Below are 19337 nucleotides of genomic sequence, written 5' to 3'. Positions count from 1 at the left end.
CATTTTTGCTTTGCAGAACAACATCTACAACCAGATTGGAGCTACTAGAGAGTAAAATTTTTAGAAACTCTACGAAAAGTGATATAGTTAATTTGACCTTGTGAAGCAAAGCAGTCAGACAAAGCGGTTTAGGTTTGTTAAGCATCGTACTTATATCCAGGTGGTCATGTTTATGCACTCTAGCTAGCAACATCCTACACTAGTAAGGCTAGTAGTTATAAGTTTCTAGTTTTGTGTTAGCAAAAATCATAGACATAGATGAATTAGGTCGTTTGCGGTCGAAATTCCTTAAATATTGATCCTTGGATGTAGGATATTAACTTAAGTGTATTGGTTATGAGCCACAGCAAGTGGAAAGAACATACGAAAGAATAATGTTATGGATAGGGTTAACCTCAATGGCGGACAATAGATACTGAAGGAGTTTTGCGTGGAACATTAAGTAGAAACTCAGAACAAGTCAATTTGGGTAGTTCACAGGGATTCTATTTAGATTAAAATAATATCTTTTGTCAGCCTATGGGATTCCTGCATTCTAGGGGCAAAAGCCTTTCAACGTATGTGCTAAGTATAGCTACTCGATACGTGAAGAAACGCATGCGCAAATGTAATAATACATGGAAAAAATGCATGCATAAATGTATAATAAGTATGTCTTAACTCTAAAAATGCACTCTCTCTCAAATACTGAATTCCTAAGCACTATTTGGCACAGAACAGTTGAGTCGAGTCAACTTCCCTAGACATTGGAGATTAGGATGAACAGAGTCTCAAAAGAGATATAGACCTTAATATATATCATGGGCTTCTATAGTTCAATAGCAACTTGTATTGGGTGTTCAAGTATGGAATCAGAAATGGAGGTAATGATAAATGTTAAGAATGATAAATTTGGAGAAAGATTGTCAACTTTTTAATTTTCACAAAATGCATGCCGTGCATCTTTATACTTTTCTGTTTGTTCTTAGTTTTCCCAATCTTATGGTAGTGCAGGAAGATCCTGTGTTTTAGATTATATTACAGACTTAAGCATTTAAATTGAGAGGTGGTGTTGTCATTTAGTTTCCGTTAATACACTTTAGCATATACATTATCGCCCCATGAATTTTGAGTTTAGTTGTTATTTTCTTTTTATCAGTGCTTTCCGTAGCCAAGCGTGTATTGATTATATATTTATTTAATGAAGTTGGTGCATTAATTTATTGGTAGGCTGTGCTAATTACAGCAATGCTTGGTCATGCATCTTAACTGCCCTTGGCTTAAACCTATAGCTACCACCGAAAGGAGATTTTGTGATTGATATTTCCTAGTACAGTGCTACCAACAAAGTCCTGATTAGCGGCCAGGATTGAAGGGTTTACTCGTTGTCTTTGAGAGACATAAGCTACAAAATTTTCATTTTCAAGCTAGTAAGATATTATATCTTGATACATGAAGTTTTGAGGGACGTTTGTTCAGGATGAAACATTTGCTTAGTCGTAATGCTAGACACTTTTGTTTATTAATTAGCAGGAGATCCAATGAAAGCAGAGCAAGTCAAACAATGATGGCCACCATGAATCTTTTCTGGATGATAGAGGTCCACATCATACAAGGTCTTTACTTTATGCTTGCCCAAGTTTCATGACATTCCAGAATTAGTAAGCCTTGCAAATTTTAGCTTTGTTCCTCAGCCCTAGACATCTAGTAGATGCGATCACTCACATGGCTTCTTCCTTCTTTTTATCTTGGTGGGAGTGATTCTTGACTAACCTTTTATTTTTTTCATCTGCTTTCTTTCTTACTTGCATCTCGAGAAACCTTGCATATTAAAAACTTTTAGGTTTTAGGCATTCTAGTGACGAGTTGGGTGACGATACTAATAAGATTTTCTAACTTATTTTTCACAGGATATTTTCATCTCAATTACTTTTGAATTAGGCGTTGAATGAAGTGGCTGTCCTTCCGCTTTTGATACTATAAACCAAAGAACAACCTACACATAGCTCGTTGTGTTCTTAAAAACCTTTAAACTTTGCTTTTTAGATTATGGTGATAATCGATCTCATTGTGTTCTTAAACTTTGCTTAATTTTAGTGATAATCAATGTAAAATTATACTAATCCACCTACGTAAAATCACATGAACCACATAATACTAAACAAATCTTTATAATAACACCTTGCTTTGAGGCGGCACATTCTCAAGCAGATGTATGTTTAAGTGGTCCAAATAAAATTCGTATCCACCAATTACACATAGTTTAGATTATTTAATCCTTTTCTTTTTCTGTGTAATTGGCAAACCTTTTTTTCTTTAATCCAAGCAAGTGGAGCCATTTTAAAGATTCATGGATTGGTGGGTTTTTGCCTAAGATACTATTGATTACAGAACGAACCAATCAGGCCCTTTAGATGAGCAAGTGATTTAAAAAACTGTGTAACTAAAAATTCAAAAAGAATGATGGGCAATTTCTCTCAAGGATTTCATGGTTTTGATGGGGATGGAAGATAGACTCAGCAAGATGAGCTACTTCGGATTTCAAGTATAGCCGCTATACTTGATAGAAAAGTCAACCCGACTTCTTTGGTACACGTGTTCAGCCGACAGAAGATCATGGGATGTGCTTTGTCGTGACACGTAGCCAACTGTCAGAACCTAACCCCTTGTTGTACAACATCTTATGTCTGAAAGTGCAGGGACCCACTTTGATGGACCAATCATGTGAAAGAGGTGTCTAGTGGGGCCTGAGGATTGAGGAATTATGTGGGAAAAAAAGAGTGATCATGAAAAGGGAAAATTTCATCTATCTCTCTAGAGAGCTGAGATGGAATTCGAATGTGCATCTCATGTATGTGTTAAACAAAATTTAGTTTTTTATTTTTTAGAGTTGGCTATGAAAACTTGAGTAGAATAAACTTTTCATTTATCATCATATTATAATTATGGAACATATTCACAGGCTAACCATGCCTCTAAATTTCGACAATGCTGCGTAGTATGATTAAATCAAGTATGATTGCTTTGCTTAATTTTGAATGAATTAGATGAAAGGTTTAATTTTGACCAAACAATATAAGTTTTCATATCTCAAATAAATACAATGTCGATTTTCGTCGTCCAACATTTTGCTAAGAATTATTCTTTTTCTTTTTCTTTTTCTCCTACAAGATTTTATGAAAGAAGATTGTATAATTTAAAAAAGAAAAACAAATGGGATCAGCTTTGCAGGAGTGTCTTTGTTAGATCTTATAGATGCACATGATGATGATCTCTTGGGAGACAACCAAATCTTTTTCATTGACAGACCAGTGTCTAACCAACTCTTTTTTCCTTTCTTTTCTTGTATGCTTAAGAGATTGAAGTGTTCTTCCCTTTCTTTCCAAAAATAAATAAACAAATATAAAAGGCACTAATTATTTTTGTTTGTACGGTTGTGAAAACTGTAAAAGTCTGGCTACAGACTTGACGAAACACAAGGGCATCCCATGTCTCAAGTCCTACTGACACGCAGTAATAAGGCACATAGACACGAAGGTACAATGTCCATTCTAATACCATATGTAAACACTCTTACGTGCCCAAAAACTTAAATTCTCAGGTGATAAGACCTAAACATCATATAAAATTTTGATTCTTTTCATATTTAATCAACGCGAGGGTCTTTCTTTAACCTTGTAAATATTTTATTCCAGTGTTATTAGGATTTCCTTTTCTATAATAGAATTTATAATGTCATTTGATCAAAATTTATGAAATCCTTTTACAAGGCAAATTTAATTTATATATCAAGTTGTTGCCCTTGATTTTTGTCACTCGAAGTCCATGGAAATTGAAGCATGTTCTTATGTGATATTGGAATTTGATTCTCAGCTTTACAACTCTGCTAGAAGCAAGATAGATTCAGTAGCCAATTGGTCGGTGATGGATTGGGGACATTACCATGCGGTACTATATTTATATTTGTGTTCTTTATTCTCCTAAAATTCTTCTTCAATTAGTTATTTTATATATATACATATATGTATGTATGCTTTCAGTTCATGCTATTGCTGCCCCATTCTTCTTGTTTTGATGTCTGCTAAAAGGTACAAACATTTGATCAAGAGAGTGTGAATAAATTTTGATATGTTTCACATTACATTATTTCTTACAAGAGATCAATGTTTAAGCAACTTTGTGATTCCATTTATAATCCACAGCTTTTATTCAACATACAAAGCAATGCCTAATAATATGAGAAGGATCTATTCAAATGACACATGACTACAATGCATACATGATTACTAGACTTACGCATTGACCCTTCTTATAAATCTTTATGCTAATTGCGTTGGAATTTGAAATTTGATAATTCCACAAAATTTTAAGTTATGCAACGACAAAAACAGTTTCTTTTTATTTTGATTTTAAGACATCTTTAATAGTTCTCAAGTACTTAGTTTAAAACGCTGGAATTATATATTAAGCAAATAACGGAGTTCAAGGTTAAGGTAGGATTCATACTTCATCTGATAAACAAAAATTCAATTATGAAAACCATCCAATGAAAGCATACTAGTAAACAAAGCCTAATATACAACTACCCAATTGCAACATATATGTACGTGTAAATAATTGGTCTACAAGCTTCAGGAAGCAAGAGGAATAGGCTGCTGTACTATCTACTACTAATTTATAAAGGTGAAAAGTCGAGAAGGAGATTAAAATCTATAACAATATCTAAACCAACCTTTTGTGTCACTCCTAGAATCGTTAGATTACCAATTTACATAGAGATTGAGCCCAACTTTTTTATCTTTGTGCTTCTCTATGGGTTTCCATATACATTAATCGAATGGACAGCGTTAATGCCACGAAGCAAAGTTCAAAATTTGTACAAGAGGAACGCCCATGGAGTCATCACCCCCATGTGTTTAAAAGTACAATTAAAAAAAAAATGGACAAAGGACTAAAGTCGCATTTTAGATTAAAATAAAAGGGGAATGTCTTTTATGTTAGTGGGATGTGTGTGTGTAATTGTGTATGTATGGAAGTATATTATTAGTTTTATATAGGAGAGAAAGGTGAAGAGATGTAAATATATATAATTAGATGAATACAAATACAAAGATATAAAGGTGGGAAAAGGGTGAGGGATATTGCAAGTATAAGCTGTACTTAGGAACTTGAACCTGTAGAAATTGAAGTCTGAATTCTTCTCAAGCTTCAGCTATTCCATCAAATTCATCAAAATCCCATCTTTGTTTTGATTCTTCCAAAGCTGAATTCTCGTTGTTTCAAGAGTTCAGCATTTTCATACACGTACATTTTCCACTTCCAAATCCTGATACCATCTATCTTTTAGCATTATTTGTCACTAATAGCTCTGTCAGAAAGGTCTACACTTCTACCTCAAAAATGAAGGTAAGTTCTAGTGCCTGCTTATAGTCTTGACTCTTGATGTATATGGGAATGCATGGTTTCTGACTGGCACTATTGGTTTCTCGTTGGTGACAGCTTCTCAGTTGGATGCAAAATAAGCTTAATGGTAATAAGCAGGGCACTGTCAGAAAACCTGCCGCAAACACAGCTCCATCATCCACTCGTAAGCATTCTTCTTTTCTTGCAGCTATCATACCATATACTGTCTTGAATCCAGTTGCAGATCTCGTAAATGAAATTGGTGTCATGTTCTTCAGAATTTTATTGTATTTCTAACAGAAGCTTATTGTTATTCTTTTATAAATGCACGTTTATTACGTTGAAGATCATATTTGAATCCAAACACACAGAATTCAATAATTGATTTTTGTTTCTCCTCCTGTATTCTATAGATCATGTGAAACAAGATCCTCGAGAGGAATTCAGTGACTGGCCACACGGGTTACTGGCAATTGGAACTTTTGGCAACAATGAAATAAGATCAGAAAATCTTGAAATTGAAAGAGTTGAAGAAGTAGAAGAACAACAACAACATGTTGAAGAAGACGAAGTGGAAACATCTTCATCTGAGGATTTACAAGATTTCACACCTGAAGAGATTGGAAAATTACAGAAAGAACTAACGAAGCTCCTAACCAGAAAACCAACTTCAGATAAGGAAAAAGAAGTTTCTAAAAATCTTCCATTAGATAGGTTTCTTAATTGTCCATCAAGCTTGGAGGTTGACAGAAGAATCAGCAATACAGTAACTAGCGATATGGATGATAATGAGGAAGATATTGAGAGGACAATTAGTGTTATTCTTGGAAGATGCAAGGACATCTGCGAGAAAAAGAAGAAGAAAGCCCTTGGAAAGAAATCTATTTCCTTCCTTCTCAAGAAGATGTTTGTATGTAGAAGTGGGTTTGCACCACAACCTAGTTTGAGAGATACTCTTCAAGAATCAAGAATGGAAAAGGTACGCCCACAAACTCTAAAAAAATCTTTTTCTTCCCCTTATTATTTTAATTGAATCACATGATATTGAACTTGTAATTTTTAATCAATAATTATTTCAATAAAATATGTTATTAGTTTTCAACAATGTCGAAGCTGAAACCTCCGACTCCAAAAAAAAGAAAGCCCTTATCAATTTAGCTGCCTATTCCAAGTCTATTATGTAATATGGCATCATTTCCAAATCAATCAGAAGTTGCTTTTAAGTTAAATGTAAAGTTTGATTTGAGATTTGTCCTCAGCTTCTGAGAACATTGCTTCACAAGAAGATCAACCATCAAAATTCTTCCCGGGCATCATCAATGAAGAAATATATCGAGGATAATAAACAGATGTCAAAAAGGGATAAAGAAGAAGATGATCAGAAGAGAGAAAAAACTTGTGATGGATGTAAATGGGTCAAGACTGATTCTGAATGTAAGTTCATCTTTTACACTTTTACTTTTGATTTTTTCTTAGTTATCATTGATCTGTTATATTATATTAATGAATGAAAAATATAAAATAGTTAGAAAATTTAGAATAAATATTTTATAAAATTTATGCAACTAGCCATTTACCTGGCTGTTATGTAAATATTACTATTTTATTATATTAAAGATTTTTTTATAAATTATTATAATAATCACATTTATATAACATTTTATAATTAATTCAATATTAGAAATTATTATATAATTAAAAATTAATATGACTAGTCATTTATCTGCGTGTTACGGGACTGTTGTTATTATTTTAATTATAAATAATAATATAAATTGAATTTATAGATAAAATTTAATAGAATATTTAATATTTTATAATTATTTATAATATTTTAGAGCATAATAATAAATAAAATATTTTTAAATATTTTTTAAAAATAATTAATATTTTAAAATTTTATTTGTGCAATAATATAAATTTATTTTAAATTTATTTATCTTTTTAGTATTATATAAATTAATATTATAAATATAGTTGATATTATTATTTTTAGGATTAAAAATTATTGTATATTTAGACAACTAACTTATTAAATATATTATTTTTCACAATAAGAATCATTTTCTATTTTTTTTTGAAGAATTATTGTCTAATTAGAAAACCAATTTGTTAGTTAATATAATATTAAAATTAAAATATTATTTTTTAGATTTATAATGATTGTTTAATTAAAAATGTAACTTATTAATCGATAAATTAATAAAAAATTATAAAATTACACATAATTTTGAATTTTATATATTAAAAAAATACATTCAAAAATAATGTCGAAATAACGATATCCATGTCAAAAAAGTTTTATGTCTTAAAAATTTATATATATTTAGATTAAGATATTTTTTAATATTAGAACTATTATTTAATTAAAAAAACAACTTAGTTAATAAATTAGATATAAAATAAAAATAAAAGATTACACATTATTCCTAACAATAATTAACACATATTTGATATACATGTCAGAGATCTTATATATATATATATATATATATATATATCCAGAAACTTTCCATTTACTTTCACCGTACAAAAACCTATTATATTATTAATGGGTAACTCCTTTTCTACTGCAGATATTGTTCTAGAGATTTAAATGGGCCAGCAAACTTATATTACAATACAAAGTAAGTGAATTCTTTTCCTCTTTACACTTCATTTGTATATATATAAAGTTTTGTTATTGTACAACAGTTCATAATTACACAAACATACCTCTATATATCTGCTCCTAAAATTGGATTCATTTCTGATTTCCTTCCTAATTTTGCAGATCCAAACATGTACTTAAAGAGGTCAAATGCCTGGAGATTATGAACTGAGAACTAGCTAGCTGATGAGAGTAATTTCCAAAGGGTTCCTAAAAGAATGGATCAATAATAACAACTAAATAGTGGGTCACAAAGGTCACTACAGATTCAACACAAAATGTTTCAGTTTTCTTAATTGTTTCTTCACCTTCTTTTTTCATGGTTGCATTGAGCGGATTCAGTGCAGTACATGTTATGAATCATCCCTCCAAGGATTTCTGTAGTCTGTACTGGCAAAAAGCTAGACATTCCCTACATTTTTGGTCCTATGCCATCATACTTTTTATCTTTAGGCAGAGTCTAGTCTTTGTAATATACTTGGACATGAATAATAGTACATTGATATTAATAATTATATTACTTTCTTTTTGAGATATCGATGAGATTGGAATTTTTAGTGTGGATTTTTAAAATAGTATAAGTTTACCATGAGCTAAAAGACGAGTTTTATAAAATTATTTTCTATTAATTCATCGAATAAAATAATATATTTATTTGTTCTCCAATTTTATTAATTTAGTCGTTGGAGTGAAATTGAGATTTAAACTCTTTTATTATTACTATTTTTTAACAATAGGCAGATTGAATTGCAAGGAGAAAAAAGACAATACAAAAGAGTTCAAACAAAAACTTTAACAGGACATCACCACCTTTTGAGCTAAATTGTGAGCTAAAACATTGTCAGTTCTTTTAACAAAATTGAAAGAAAGCTTTGTCCACAGCAGCATCGAAGTTTATGTTGATGTCACAAGGAAATTGTTAGCTGGGGTAGGAGTAGTAGAATTGAAATTTGCCATTTGAAATTCTTCCAAATCCAAATTGATTTTCCTAATAACCTCTGACAGAATCCAACTTCTTTGGTTAAAGAAGAGATCATTCCTATCTTTCCACAGTCTCCACATGGTAAATAGTATCTCGATCAAGCCATCCCCTGAGGGATCTAAATGATTGAGGTCTTTTACAATTGCTATTCAAACACCCTTGAAATTGGTTCTATTGAAATATGAAGTGACTAGACCAGTGGGAGAAGATCAAAATGCATGCTAAAGCACATCACTTCCACCACATGGTCATAGCTAATAGGAGTATTAGGTCGTCATTCGCAATGGCCCAGTAATTTGGAAGTTTAAACAAAACCCACTATAGTATACTAAGATGATCAAACAGTATTCCAGTCCACTGATATAATACTAAATCATCTAAGATCATAGTACTATTTACAGTCCACTATGATATGGGATAATTTCCATACAACTCAATTCCTTCTAACGGGGCCTTATATCATACACACCGATCACATTATGATGTGGTCTGGTTAAATGTGACACGTCTGTCATAATTTTGATGTGCGCGTCTATATTTTCTTTTAAATTTGTATTCATTAGTTCAATATTGAATGTCTATTAACTTATGTTCATCAAATATATATTGAATGTTCTTTGTTTAAATATTAAATATTCATTGTTTATTAGTTTTAATTTATTAAAAAAATATTTGTGCTATAATATAAATATTTATAAAATAATTTTAGCTTGACATTTTTTTTTTATTTACTAACTGTAAATGTGATTTATATTATATCTATGTTATATATGTCTATTTCAATAAAATTAATGAATATGATATTCATTAATAATAAATACTTGTTAACAAACTAATGAATGTTATGCCTATAAATGATAAAAATTTATATCAATTATAAAAATATTTTAATATGTATAACAAAAATAATAAATCTGACTTTTGTAAAGAATTAATATCATTTTTCTATGAAAATAAATATTTTATAGTGATTTGAGAAATATATATAATGTTACAACTACTGAATCGATAATAATAAATTTATGAATATATAAATCATAAATGATGAACATTTTTCACTAAAATAATGAACATTTAAAAATTGATGGAATACAAAATGAATATCGTTATAGTAAACATTGAATATTATCTTATAAATAATGAATATTAATATCCATTATAAAAATATAACACTTTTGGTTATGAAATTAATAATTATATATGGATAAAAATTTTAAAATTGTCAAATATGCAAAATATTAGTTTTATTCACTAATAATATAAAAATCTTAGTATATGAAAATTCTCTAAAAATTATATTATATTAGTTTTAATAGATAATTTATTTTATTATTTACTGAAAATATATCGATTTTTAATTCTCTAGAGTATAACTACATGAAAAAAAATATATATATGTTACTGATTATATTAATTTTTAAATTTTATTTACCTACAATATATATATATTTGAGATCTAGATTTTTCTCAACATATGTTATTATATTTTGACACATTTTGATATGTGTACTTACTTTTAATATATAAAATTTAAATTTATGTATAAAAAAATTAAGAAAAGTACTAAAGATATTTAATTTATTATTTTTTGCGAAAATATTATGAGTATTTGAAAAATATTAAAAATTCTATTTTAATTTTATTTATAAATTCAATTTATATTATTTTTTAAAGTTAAAATAATTATAATAATCATTCGATGCGTGAGTAAAAAATTAATTTTTATAAATATAAAAATATTTACTTAATATATATTAAAATATAAAATATTAGTTTTTTATAATTTAATTTATTTTAAATTTAAATGTAAATAAAAAATGAAGGAGCGGGACTAATGTCCCGTGCGTATCCCTATCTTTAGCCCACACTGCAAGATGGAACGAGATGCAGGGAATAGTTTGCCCCTTCTAACACCCTGCAAAATTAAGAGGAGTTAAATTAGATCAATTAAAGAAAACAAATGATAATTTAAATTGATAACTCACCATCGGGTACCAAACCCCAAGAAATAAAGATCAAAGTTATGAATTATGAATTTCATTTCAATCGTCATTTTAGATTTGTCGTTGGAATAAAATATTTCGATATTGTAACATTTTGGCGTTTTTGGATTGTTCCGGATTATATATATGGTTTAATTTTAAATTATTAAAATACAATACTACAAAATTATTACCCATAGTCTAATTAAATAGCATATTAGAAAGTAACAAGTAGTCATATTACCCTATTATAGAATTATAATAACAAAAACTCTTTATATAACACAACCAACTAAATTATAAAATATTATCTTGTAGAACAAAGCTATCAAAATCAAATTACATAAATTCTAAATTGTTATTATTAGATAATATAGATTATATCATAAAAAAAATTTATAAATTAGTGAAAAGAAAATATGGTTAAACTATAGAGCGCAAGATAATATGATAGATAGAGATAAAAAGATAATTATTTGAAGTTATAGATTTCAATTCGTTTTTATTGATAGAGAGAAAAGAGGTTTGAGTTTTAGAGTTAAGTGTTAGCGAAATACTTAGCTCAATTCAATGATATTTTTTTCTCTATAAAGTTGCTTCATTTCGGCCTATCTCTTTAATCTCGTCCATAGAGGCAATTTCAGTCATTCTGATCCGAGATGGTCGAGATTTTGACAGATGCAGAATAAAAGATATATTATTCTATTTTTTTTAATAAAATGAGACATCTCGGCCATTCCGAGTAAAACAAAATGGAATCAATAACGTCAATATATACTGTACACCTCCTTCTCTACTAGATTGTCTTATAATCCTAGCCTAACCATCATCATCAAAATCTTTCCTTTCTGAATTTCGTATAATCCAGTAATTTTTGCCATTTCTAATTGTGCTATACCCCACTATAACAACCATGTGATAATCTTCACTTGGTCCTTAAGGTCCCTCATAGCAATATATTTAATAATTAAAAGATATTTTAGAATACAAAAATTCCAAAAAGCAAACTAAAGAAAAAAAGTTTGAAAACAATTCATACCCCTCGTTTCAGCAAACTAAATGCAGTAGGCGATATATGGTTGCCACAATTGGCTCCTTGCTCACATGTTTCAAAAATAAAACTTCATTCAACTTCTCAATTTTTTCGAAAGAGTCAATGGTGATAGCAAATCTTTTAGGTTAATGCAATATTAAAAATAGTACAAGTTAAAGATATTTGTTTTGTTAATCCAATTTTATTAACCCAATGCTAAAATAATTTCAAATTTTCACAACATACCTTTGAAGGGAAATGAGCCATCCCCTTGTACACATACATCTCCTTAGGGTTTACTCCATGATTTTGCAAAAAATAACCCATGTCTTCATAGTTTAGATAATTCCTTTCTTGACCAATAAACCACAATTATCAACTAATATTTGACTTGAAATTATCTGGAATTTGCATGTTGTATAAGGCTTCTAGTGCTTTTTCTTAATTTAATGCATTTGAAAAAAATATTATCATTTTAAGGTAAAAATATACCAAATTTTTAAGTTAAAGGCTGTTTTGGAAAAAAATTCTATTTTAGGATAGTTTTAAAAGTCAAAAAGAAAAAAAAAAGACTTTGGTCTTGTTCGCCTGTAGGATTAGCGGACATGCGGATACGATCAGATTTCTTTGTTCTTTTTTTTCAGTATGTGCAGTGTTTTAGGTTTCAGGCGTAGCTGTAGTTCAGCTAATATGCATGCATGCAACACTAGTTGAAACCTATTTAACTAAAAAAAAAATAATTAAAACTTGAAAACAATGTAACCCATAATTTCTCATACACATAAGTCACAACTAACTACTTATATCACCCATTTTCTTTTTTCTTTATAATTTCTTTCTCCGTCTTTCTTCCTTCTTTCTCTGTGTATTTATTCCCATCTTTCTTTGCTTCTTTCAATTTTCTCTCCTATATTCTTTCTTTCTTTCATTTTGTTTTGTATTTTTCTTTCTTTGATTGGTGGAGAACATCTTCTTTTGGTGGAATTGAAGATTTATTTTTTATATTTTTAATTTTAGAAAGATAATAATTGTAAGTATAATAATATTTATGAATGTTTATATTTTTTTGTTTTAAAATTTTTAGTATGTTAATATACTCATAATATTTTTAGTTTTATAAGTATTATTGAAGTTATACCACGAGCTATTTCAGCAACGTTATCTAGACATACTTTAGAAGAAGTTGGAGCTGTGATAAAATAACTAAAAAGGAAAATTAACATAATGAATCATCGATTAGAAAGATATCACAAAAAGCATGATCCATTCAGGATGGAACTTCCAAATAGCATTCTAATACCTTTAGATGAAAAGAGTATTTTAAATTATAGTGATAGTGAGGACAATACTTTATCAAATATCTTTCTTTATATCTACTCAAATGTTGTTAAAAGATTTTTTATTTAATATTTTAACATGCTAATAATTTTATTTGTAGGTACCATGATGAATGTGTACACTCCTGGTGACATATTTAGAGCAACTAAACGTCATTGGGCACTAAATGGTGATTTTTTATATCCAATGCAGATTCGAATAAGCATAATAGTGAGGAGGTACAATCAATTAATGAACAATATGTCAATTACAAATTCTATGTGAAGAAGCATTGGAACTTCAAATTAAAAGTACTACGTGCAATTGCTATTAATATGAGTCGATCTACTATCTTTGAACTCTGCACTATTTTATATCGCATCAGGGAAGAGAATAATCAAATCAAAATTCGCCTTGTGTATTTCCGTCAGTGTAAATGAGGCCAATGGAGACGGAGATCGCCAACAAGCTAGAATATTTAGAACTTTAGAAAATTTATGTGATTGTCTTTCCGATATTGATTTCTCTGATAACGATTAATATCATATGTTTATCATCAAACAAAAGATGTTCATGATACAACCTAACTCTAAAACATTTATTACAACCACATTGTCACGAGAATACATTTTTTCTATAAACTAAAATGCCAAAATTGAAATAGGAGGTCATACTTTTTCACCAGACATTTAATAGTCTGATGCATACCTATTGCAATACATGATATTATTAGCCTTATTCTCACTCAAGTTTCTGCCAATCGCCATTGCTTGTTCTTTTGCCAATTGTAACATGTAATATCTTGATCTTTGAAGGAATATTCTATTATTTTCTTCTTGCATCCATTTCACTACAACCTCATAATCTGCCATATTTCTTCGACGAAATGCTAATGAATGATGTTTCATAACTGGAGCTCTCAATGAATGCAAAACTGAAATCAAATTCTCTGCTTCATCGATTCTAAAGTTCTATTCACGATGCAAACTAGCACAATACTTTTTCGGATTTGTATATTTCTCAAAATGATATTGATAATCAAATTGCGGTAGAACCCAAACTCTTTCCGTTCTTCCATAACTTGAAGAATCAACAATACTCAAATTCAATACGATATTTAGGATTTAATTGTAATATGGTTTTCTATTATAGAAAAGGAATCCATAAGGATAATAATACAGTCATAAATATAATATGAAATTCTTTAAATTATTATAAACAAGGAATCCATAAGGACAATAATATAGTCATGAATGTCATGTGAACTTCTGTAAATATTGTTAAACTTTGAGGGTTATTAATCCTATTTTGATGGTTACAAACAATTAAGAATGACTAATTCTATATTTGAGTGTTTAATGCCAATTTTTCAGGCATGAAGAATTCTTGCCTTAAATAGCAAAAAGAAGAGCAGCGTTCACGACATGCTTCCCAGCCATGAAAACAAGAATTCACGACCGTGAAGAAATATTCACGCCCGTGAAATATATTTCTTCCTAAAAAACAAAAGATACCACATAAGGGTTTAGAGGGATAATGAGATATTCAAAACACTACTTTTTTTTCCTATGTTTAGCTACAAGGAGAACTATAAATTTGAATAAACATGAGATACCTGATTAAACAGATGATAAAATATTCTAATACAGTAAATATAATGTGTTATGTAAATAAAATAGCAATAGCCTACTTAGAGGTGCAAACGAGCCTAGTCGAGCATTGCTTTTCAATATTCAGGCTTGGCTCGTATAAAACAAAATATATACGAGTTGCTAATCACTATACTCTTTTTGCTTCATTCTTACATTAACGCAGAAACAGGTATAGAACCTCCTCTATAGGTCGCGATTGTTGTCTGCAACCTCAAGAACAGTTGCATAGCCATAACAATAAATGGCATGAGCTCTTTCAGCTTCCATGTCTATATTGATTCAGGCAAACATCTCAAGTGAAATGCAAGAAGAGAAGAGAGAAACGGTAATAAACCTTAATTAACGATTGTAAGTGTTGTTTTTATAAGACAATAAATTATTTATTTGATAAATGAAACCCTACTTATCTCACTAATCGGTAACGTGAAATGTTCTTGTACAGGTGGCAAATCACGTGGCGTTTGATTGAATGGAACTGACTTCTATTTTCACTCGTTGTAACAAAAGGATTGAAATTTTATCAAAATAATTATACAAGGGTTCAATCTAACCGAAAAAAATACAGGGACCAAAATCAACAAAAATAAAAGTACATAGAGCTAAATATGGGTTCCCTAATTTATTATACGTAATTTCTTATTTAATAAGGTTTATCAGACTAATTTCAAAGAACTGACAATTCCAAGCTGCATAAAAATAAGTGGATTTTTCTTTTTCTTTTTTCAAATTGGGGTCAAATAACGATCTAAAAGAATATATGTCCAAATCCAAATTTATTTTGGATGGGTACCGAACTCGTGACCATGGTTGGCTAGTTACATACTCATTATGTGCATGAGGACGGTTTTCCAAAATGAACGCTCAAGCTGTTTTGCAGGATTATAATCGGGTACAGCTCAAGCTAGCTAAATTTTTATCGAAGTTATTCGACTTAATTAAGTCTAAATAAAATTAATAAATATAAATTATAAAAATTATTTATTAATTAAAAAATTAATTATTATAAAAATTATAATATATTTATTTATTCTTATAATTTTATCCTAATAAATAAATTTAACTAGATATAGATGATAAGTAAAATATAAAAATTACAAATTAATCATTAAATTGATTGTATTTTTATAAACTAGTTCACGAGTGTATTAATGGATTGGCTTATGAGCTAACAAGTCTAGTTTTATTTAGTTTGATCGAAAAGCTCCGCTTAAATAAATTTTTATTGAGCGGAATTATGAATAGTTTACTAGAGTTTTGATTCATGTACACAAATATAATATACTTCTCACTCCTCTTTAAGACTCCCCTCCCAAAAGAAAAAGACGAGAATCCATTTAGCCTAAAGTTCTTTTTTTCATATATAATCTAATTTTCTTAACATCAATTGAACTTAGTTCACTTAAAGCTTAGTAACTATTGTTTATTATAATTTATGCTTAAGGGTATAATTAACGTAAATTTTATAATGTTTTGGTACTAATAAGTAGGGGTATTTGTGGGTTAGATTAATTAGGTTAAACTCTATATGTTATTCAAATTATATTAGTCGGGTTGCATTTGTTCCAAGCATCAGAATTGAAAAGACTAATAGATTCGAGTTGATTAGTTTTTGGTAGAGTTTAGTTTCAGAAATGTAATATGAAGAAACTTATTAGTTAGTTTAAGTTTGAATTGGGTTCAGATGGATAAAGATATATTCTATTTGATACATTTTAACTATTTAATTTAATCCTTTTAAAAATAAAGCAATTTGTCGGTCCATTTGTTTATGCTAAATATATTAATTTTTTATATTGCATGATATTGAAATATATAATCTTATTAAAATTTAAAATTAAGCTGATGCAATTGGATATAATTGTGCACAATGGATAAATAAAATACACAACACTAAAATGACTAGGAAATTGTTATGTTTATAGATTCATTTTATATTTACTTGGATTGGATCGGTTTGAAGGATTTTTTTTTCATCTAAAATCGATTCCCACCGAATATTGATTGTTTTTAATATTTCTAATTCATAGTATCTTAGGCCCAATATATTATTTTTGGTGTTCATTGGTTGGATTCTCAATTCCATTGCACACAATTGGGGTCACACTGCAGTAATTATATGTACCGCTACAATGCAATTTCAGCCGTTCATTTTATTTAAAGAAATTTTAACCATTAATTTTGTGACTTAGTAACTTATTCAATAATTACATTTACTAATATGTCATATGTTATACTACTTTCTTTTCATTTTCAAAACAAAGTTAAAGTTTCTTATGTAATTAAAAGAAAAAATGTGCATTTTAACATTTAGCCGAGGAATGGATTTGCCCTTAATTTATTCTTTAGAGTGAATATTAGAAAAAAATATATTCTTGTATCATTTTAGCACCTCATTAAACAGAAAAATAAAATTCCGTTAATTATATATGATATGATAATTTTTTTGACATTTATTAGCAGCCACCACAAATACCACGTTAACTAGATACTCTTTCCTCTTCTCCATGTATTCTTAGCAAAACAATATCACAAGCTTTCCCCATCCGAGCCAACTTTTATGCGCAATGGGTGTGGGTTCTTCGACACGGCCAAGGCTCCAATGCAGACTACTCTTAGCATTAAAGCCAGATACTATTATTACTGATAAGAATAGTGCTCACAAAACCCATTAATTGGTTGAGTCTGGTGATTGAGAAATCATCATCATCATCAAAGGCGAGACAGGTTGGTGCTGGTGCTAGTGATCAGGCGGTGAGTAGGTGCTCTTGCTGCAAGAAAAAGGTCGGCTTGACTGGTTTTGTCTGCAAGTGTGGGAGTACTTTTTGTGGGAATCATCGGTACCTAAAGAATCATTATTGTTCTTTTTGATTTTAAAGAAGTGGAAGAAATGTATTCGCCAAGGCAAATCCTGTTGTCAAGGCCAATTTCCAGGCAATCTTTGTTGCGAAAAGCATTACTTACCATTTCATTTTAAACATATTTTTTGGGCATGTTTCTGCTACTAATGCCTTTTTGGCTATTCAATTCAGCTCCTTTTAAGAGTTCTCTCTATTGTGGTACTCCAAGTCAGATCTAAACTTTGAAGTGATCATATAATTTGCTTATCAGTACAATGGACTTTGGTCAAAGAATTGGTGTTTTTTGTAGGGCATTTATTGGAAGTATAATGGTCATAAACTGAACTTAATGAGATCACTTCATTTCAGTTTTCTATTACTCTTAACTCCAAGGAACTTAGTTATGTAGTGTTTATAGTCGTTGCCGAAGTTATACAAATGTCTTATGCCTTTCGTCATGGAAACAAAGAGGTTAGAACTTGTTCGCAACACCAGTAACTCGGTGCCTTCTCCATTTTTGATGTTAGGATTTAGAAGGGAAACAAGGCAAGATTTGGCTATGCTAAGTAGCTTTGGGAGATACTTCGTATGTTGCATTAAGTGCTATTTTGTTTGAAACAGAACTCAAGTGACCAATGATAGATTCTTTTCATGTTACTCAAATTCAAAAAATTGGTGCCCTTCTTAGATTGCGTACCAATAAGTGGATTCAACTGGTGTATCAATAAAGAAACCAACTTGCTATCTGTTCTATTCGAGTTTCAGTTGGATGTTATGGTATAGCATCGAAGCAAGCCTAAGCCATGTAAAGGAGCATTTGCTACATGGTCTTGACAAAATCTAGTGGGTAAGAGTGTGTTTATCATATAGCTAATTCATATCAGATGGTTAATTCAGTTGCTCTCTCCTATTTAAGAACTCACTCTTTGATGTTTCTTGCTTATGTCTGTCACGGACAATTCTTTATTCCTAGCTCAACACTACCTTCTTCTTTGGGGCATGCTTCTTTTGTTTAAGCATGCATGATATAGCTTTACACAACATCTCGGACAGATATATACTTAATATGTGCATCATATTTTAATATGAAAATGCCATCTGTGCTTTATAGATATATGCCTTTGTAAAAAAAAAAAAAAAGAAGAAGAAATATATTTGATTTTGATAAGTGGGTTATAGAAGGACAAATGGAAGAAATGGAGGTGCTCATACGAAGCATACCCAGATTCCAAATAAGATGGGGCGGTGATTGTTGCAGCGGTTGTACGCTACCTGTAAGTGTGATGGTTGCAGGTGGTAATGGATAGAGCACTGGTGGTGGTGGTGAAAGCCACGGTGGTGATTGTTATAAAGAAAACATAGAAATGTAAATATTTTTTTTTCATTTTTTCATAATTTTAAGTGACACTGTGACCTCCCACTTGTAATAAAAATTAAAGAAGAAAGCCACATCATCTGTTTGAAGTGCCAAAATGACATAAAAACATAAATTTTCATATTAG

At 29.7% G+C, this 19337-nt stretch overlaps 1 protein-coding gene across 3 annotated transcripts; it reads left to right on the top strand.

Annotated features, from left to right (window-relative positions):
- The first annotated feature begins 58 nt into the window (after nucleotides 1-58).
- On the top strand, nucleotides 59-8521 carry LOC8279029 (protein DEEPER ROOTING 1). Of its 3 annotated transcripts, none has more exons than XM_048378439.1 (8): nucleotides 59-1409; nucleotides 1513-1595; nucleotides 3853-5385; nucleotides 5479-5566; nucleotides 5796-6361; nucleotides 6642-6816; nucleotides 7959-8009; nucleotides 8156-8521. In XM_048378439.1, exons 3-7 carry the CDS (start codon nucleotides 5380-5382, stop codon nucleotides 7976-7978), a joined length of 855 nt encoding a protein of 284 aa, XP_048234396.1. In that variant the 5' UTR covers nucleotides 59-1409; nucleotides 1513-1595; nucleotides 3853-5379; the 3' UTR covers nucleotides 7979-8009; nucleotides 8156-8521. The 3 variants fall into 3 exon arrangements, with proteins under 3 accessions (XP_048234396.1, XP_048234395.1, XP_048234394.1); XM_048378438.1 differs by having other exon boundaries at nucleotides 1510-1595; XM_048378437.1 differs by having other exon boundaries at nucleotides 1489-1595.
- The last annotated feature ends 10816 nt before the right edge of the window (nucleotides 8522-19337 follow it).

This window comes from Ricinus communis, chromosome 8 (assembly GCF_019578655.1).
Source record: "Ricinus communis isolate WT05 ecotype wild-type chromosome 8, ASM1957865v1, whole genome shotgun sequence".
Classification (NCBI taxonomy): Eukaryota; Viridiplantae; Streptophyta; class Magnoliopsida; order Malpighiales; family Euphorbiaceae; genus Ricinus; species Ricinus communis.
This window is presented reverse-complemented; position numbering and strand designations above follow the sequence as displayed.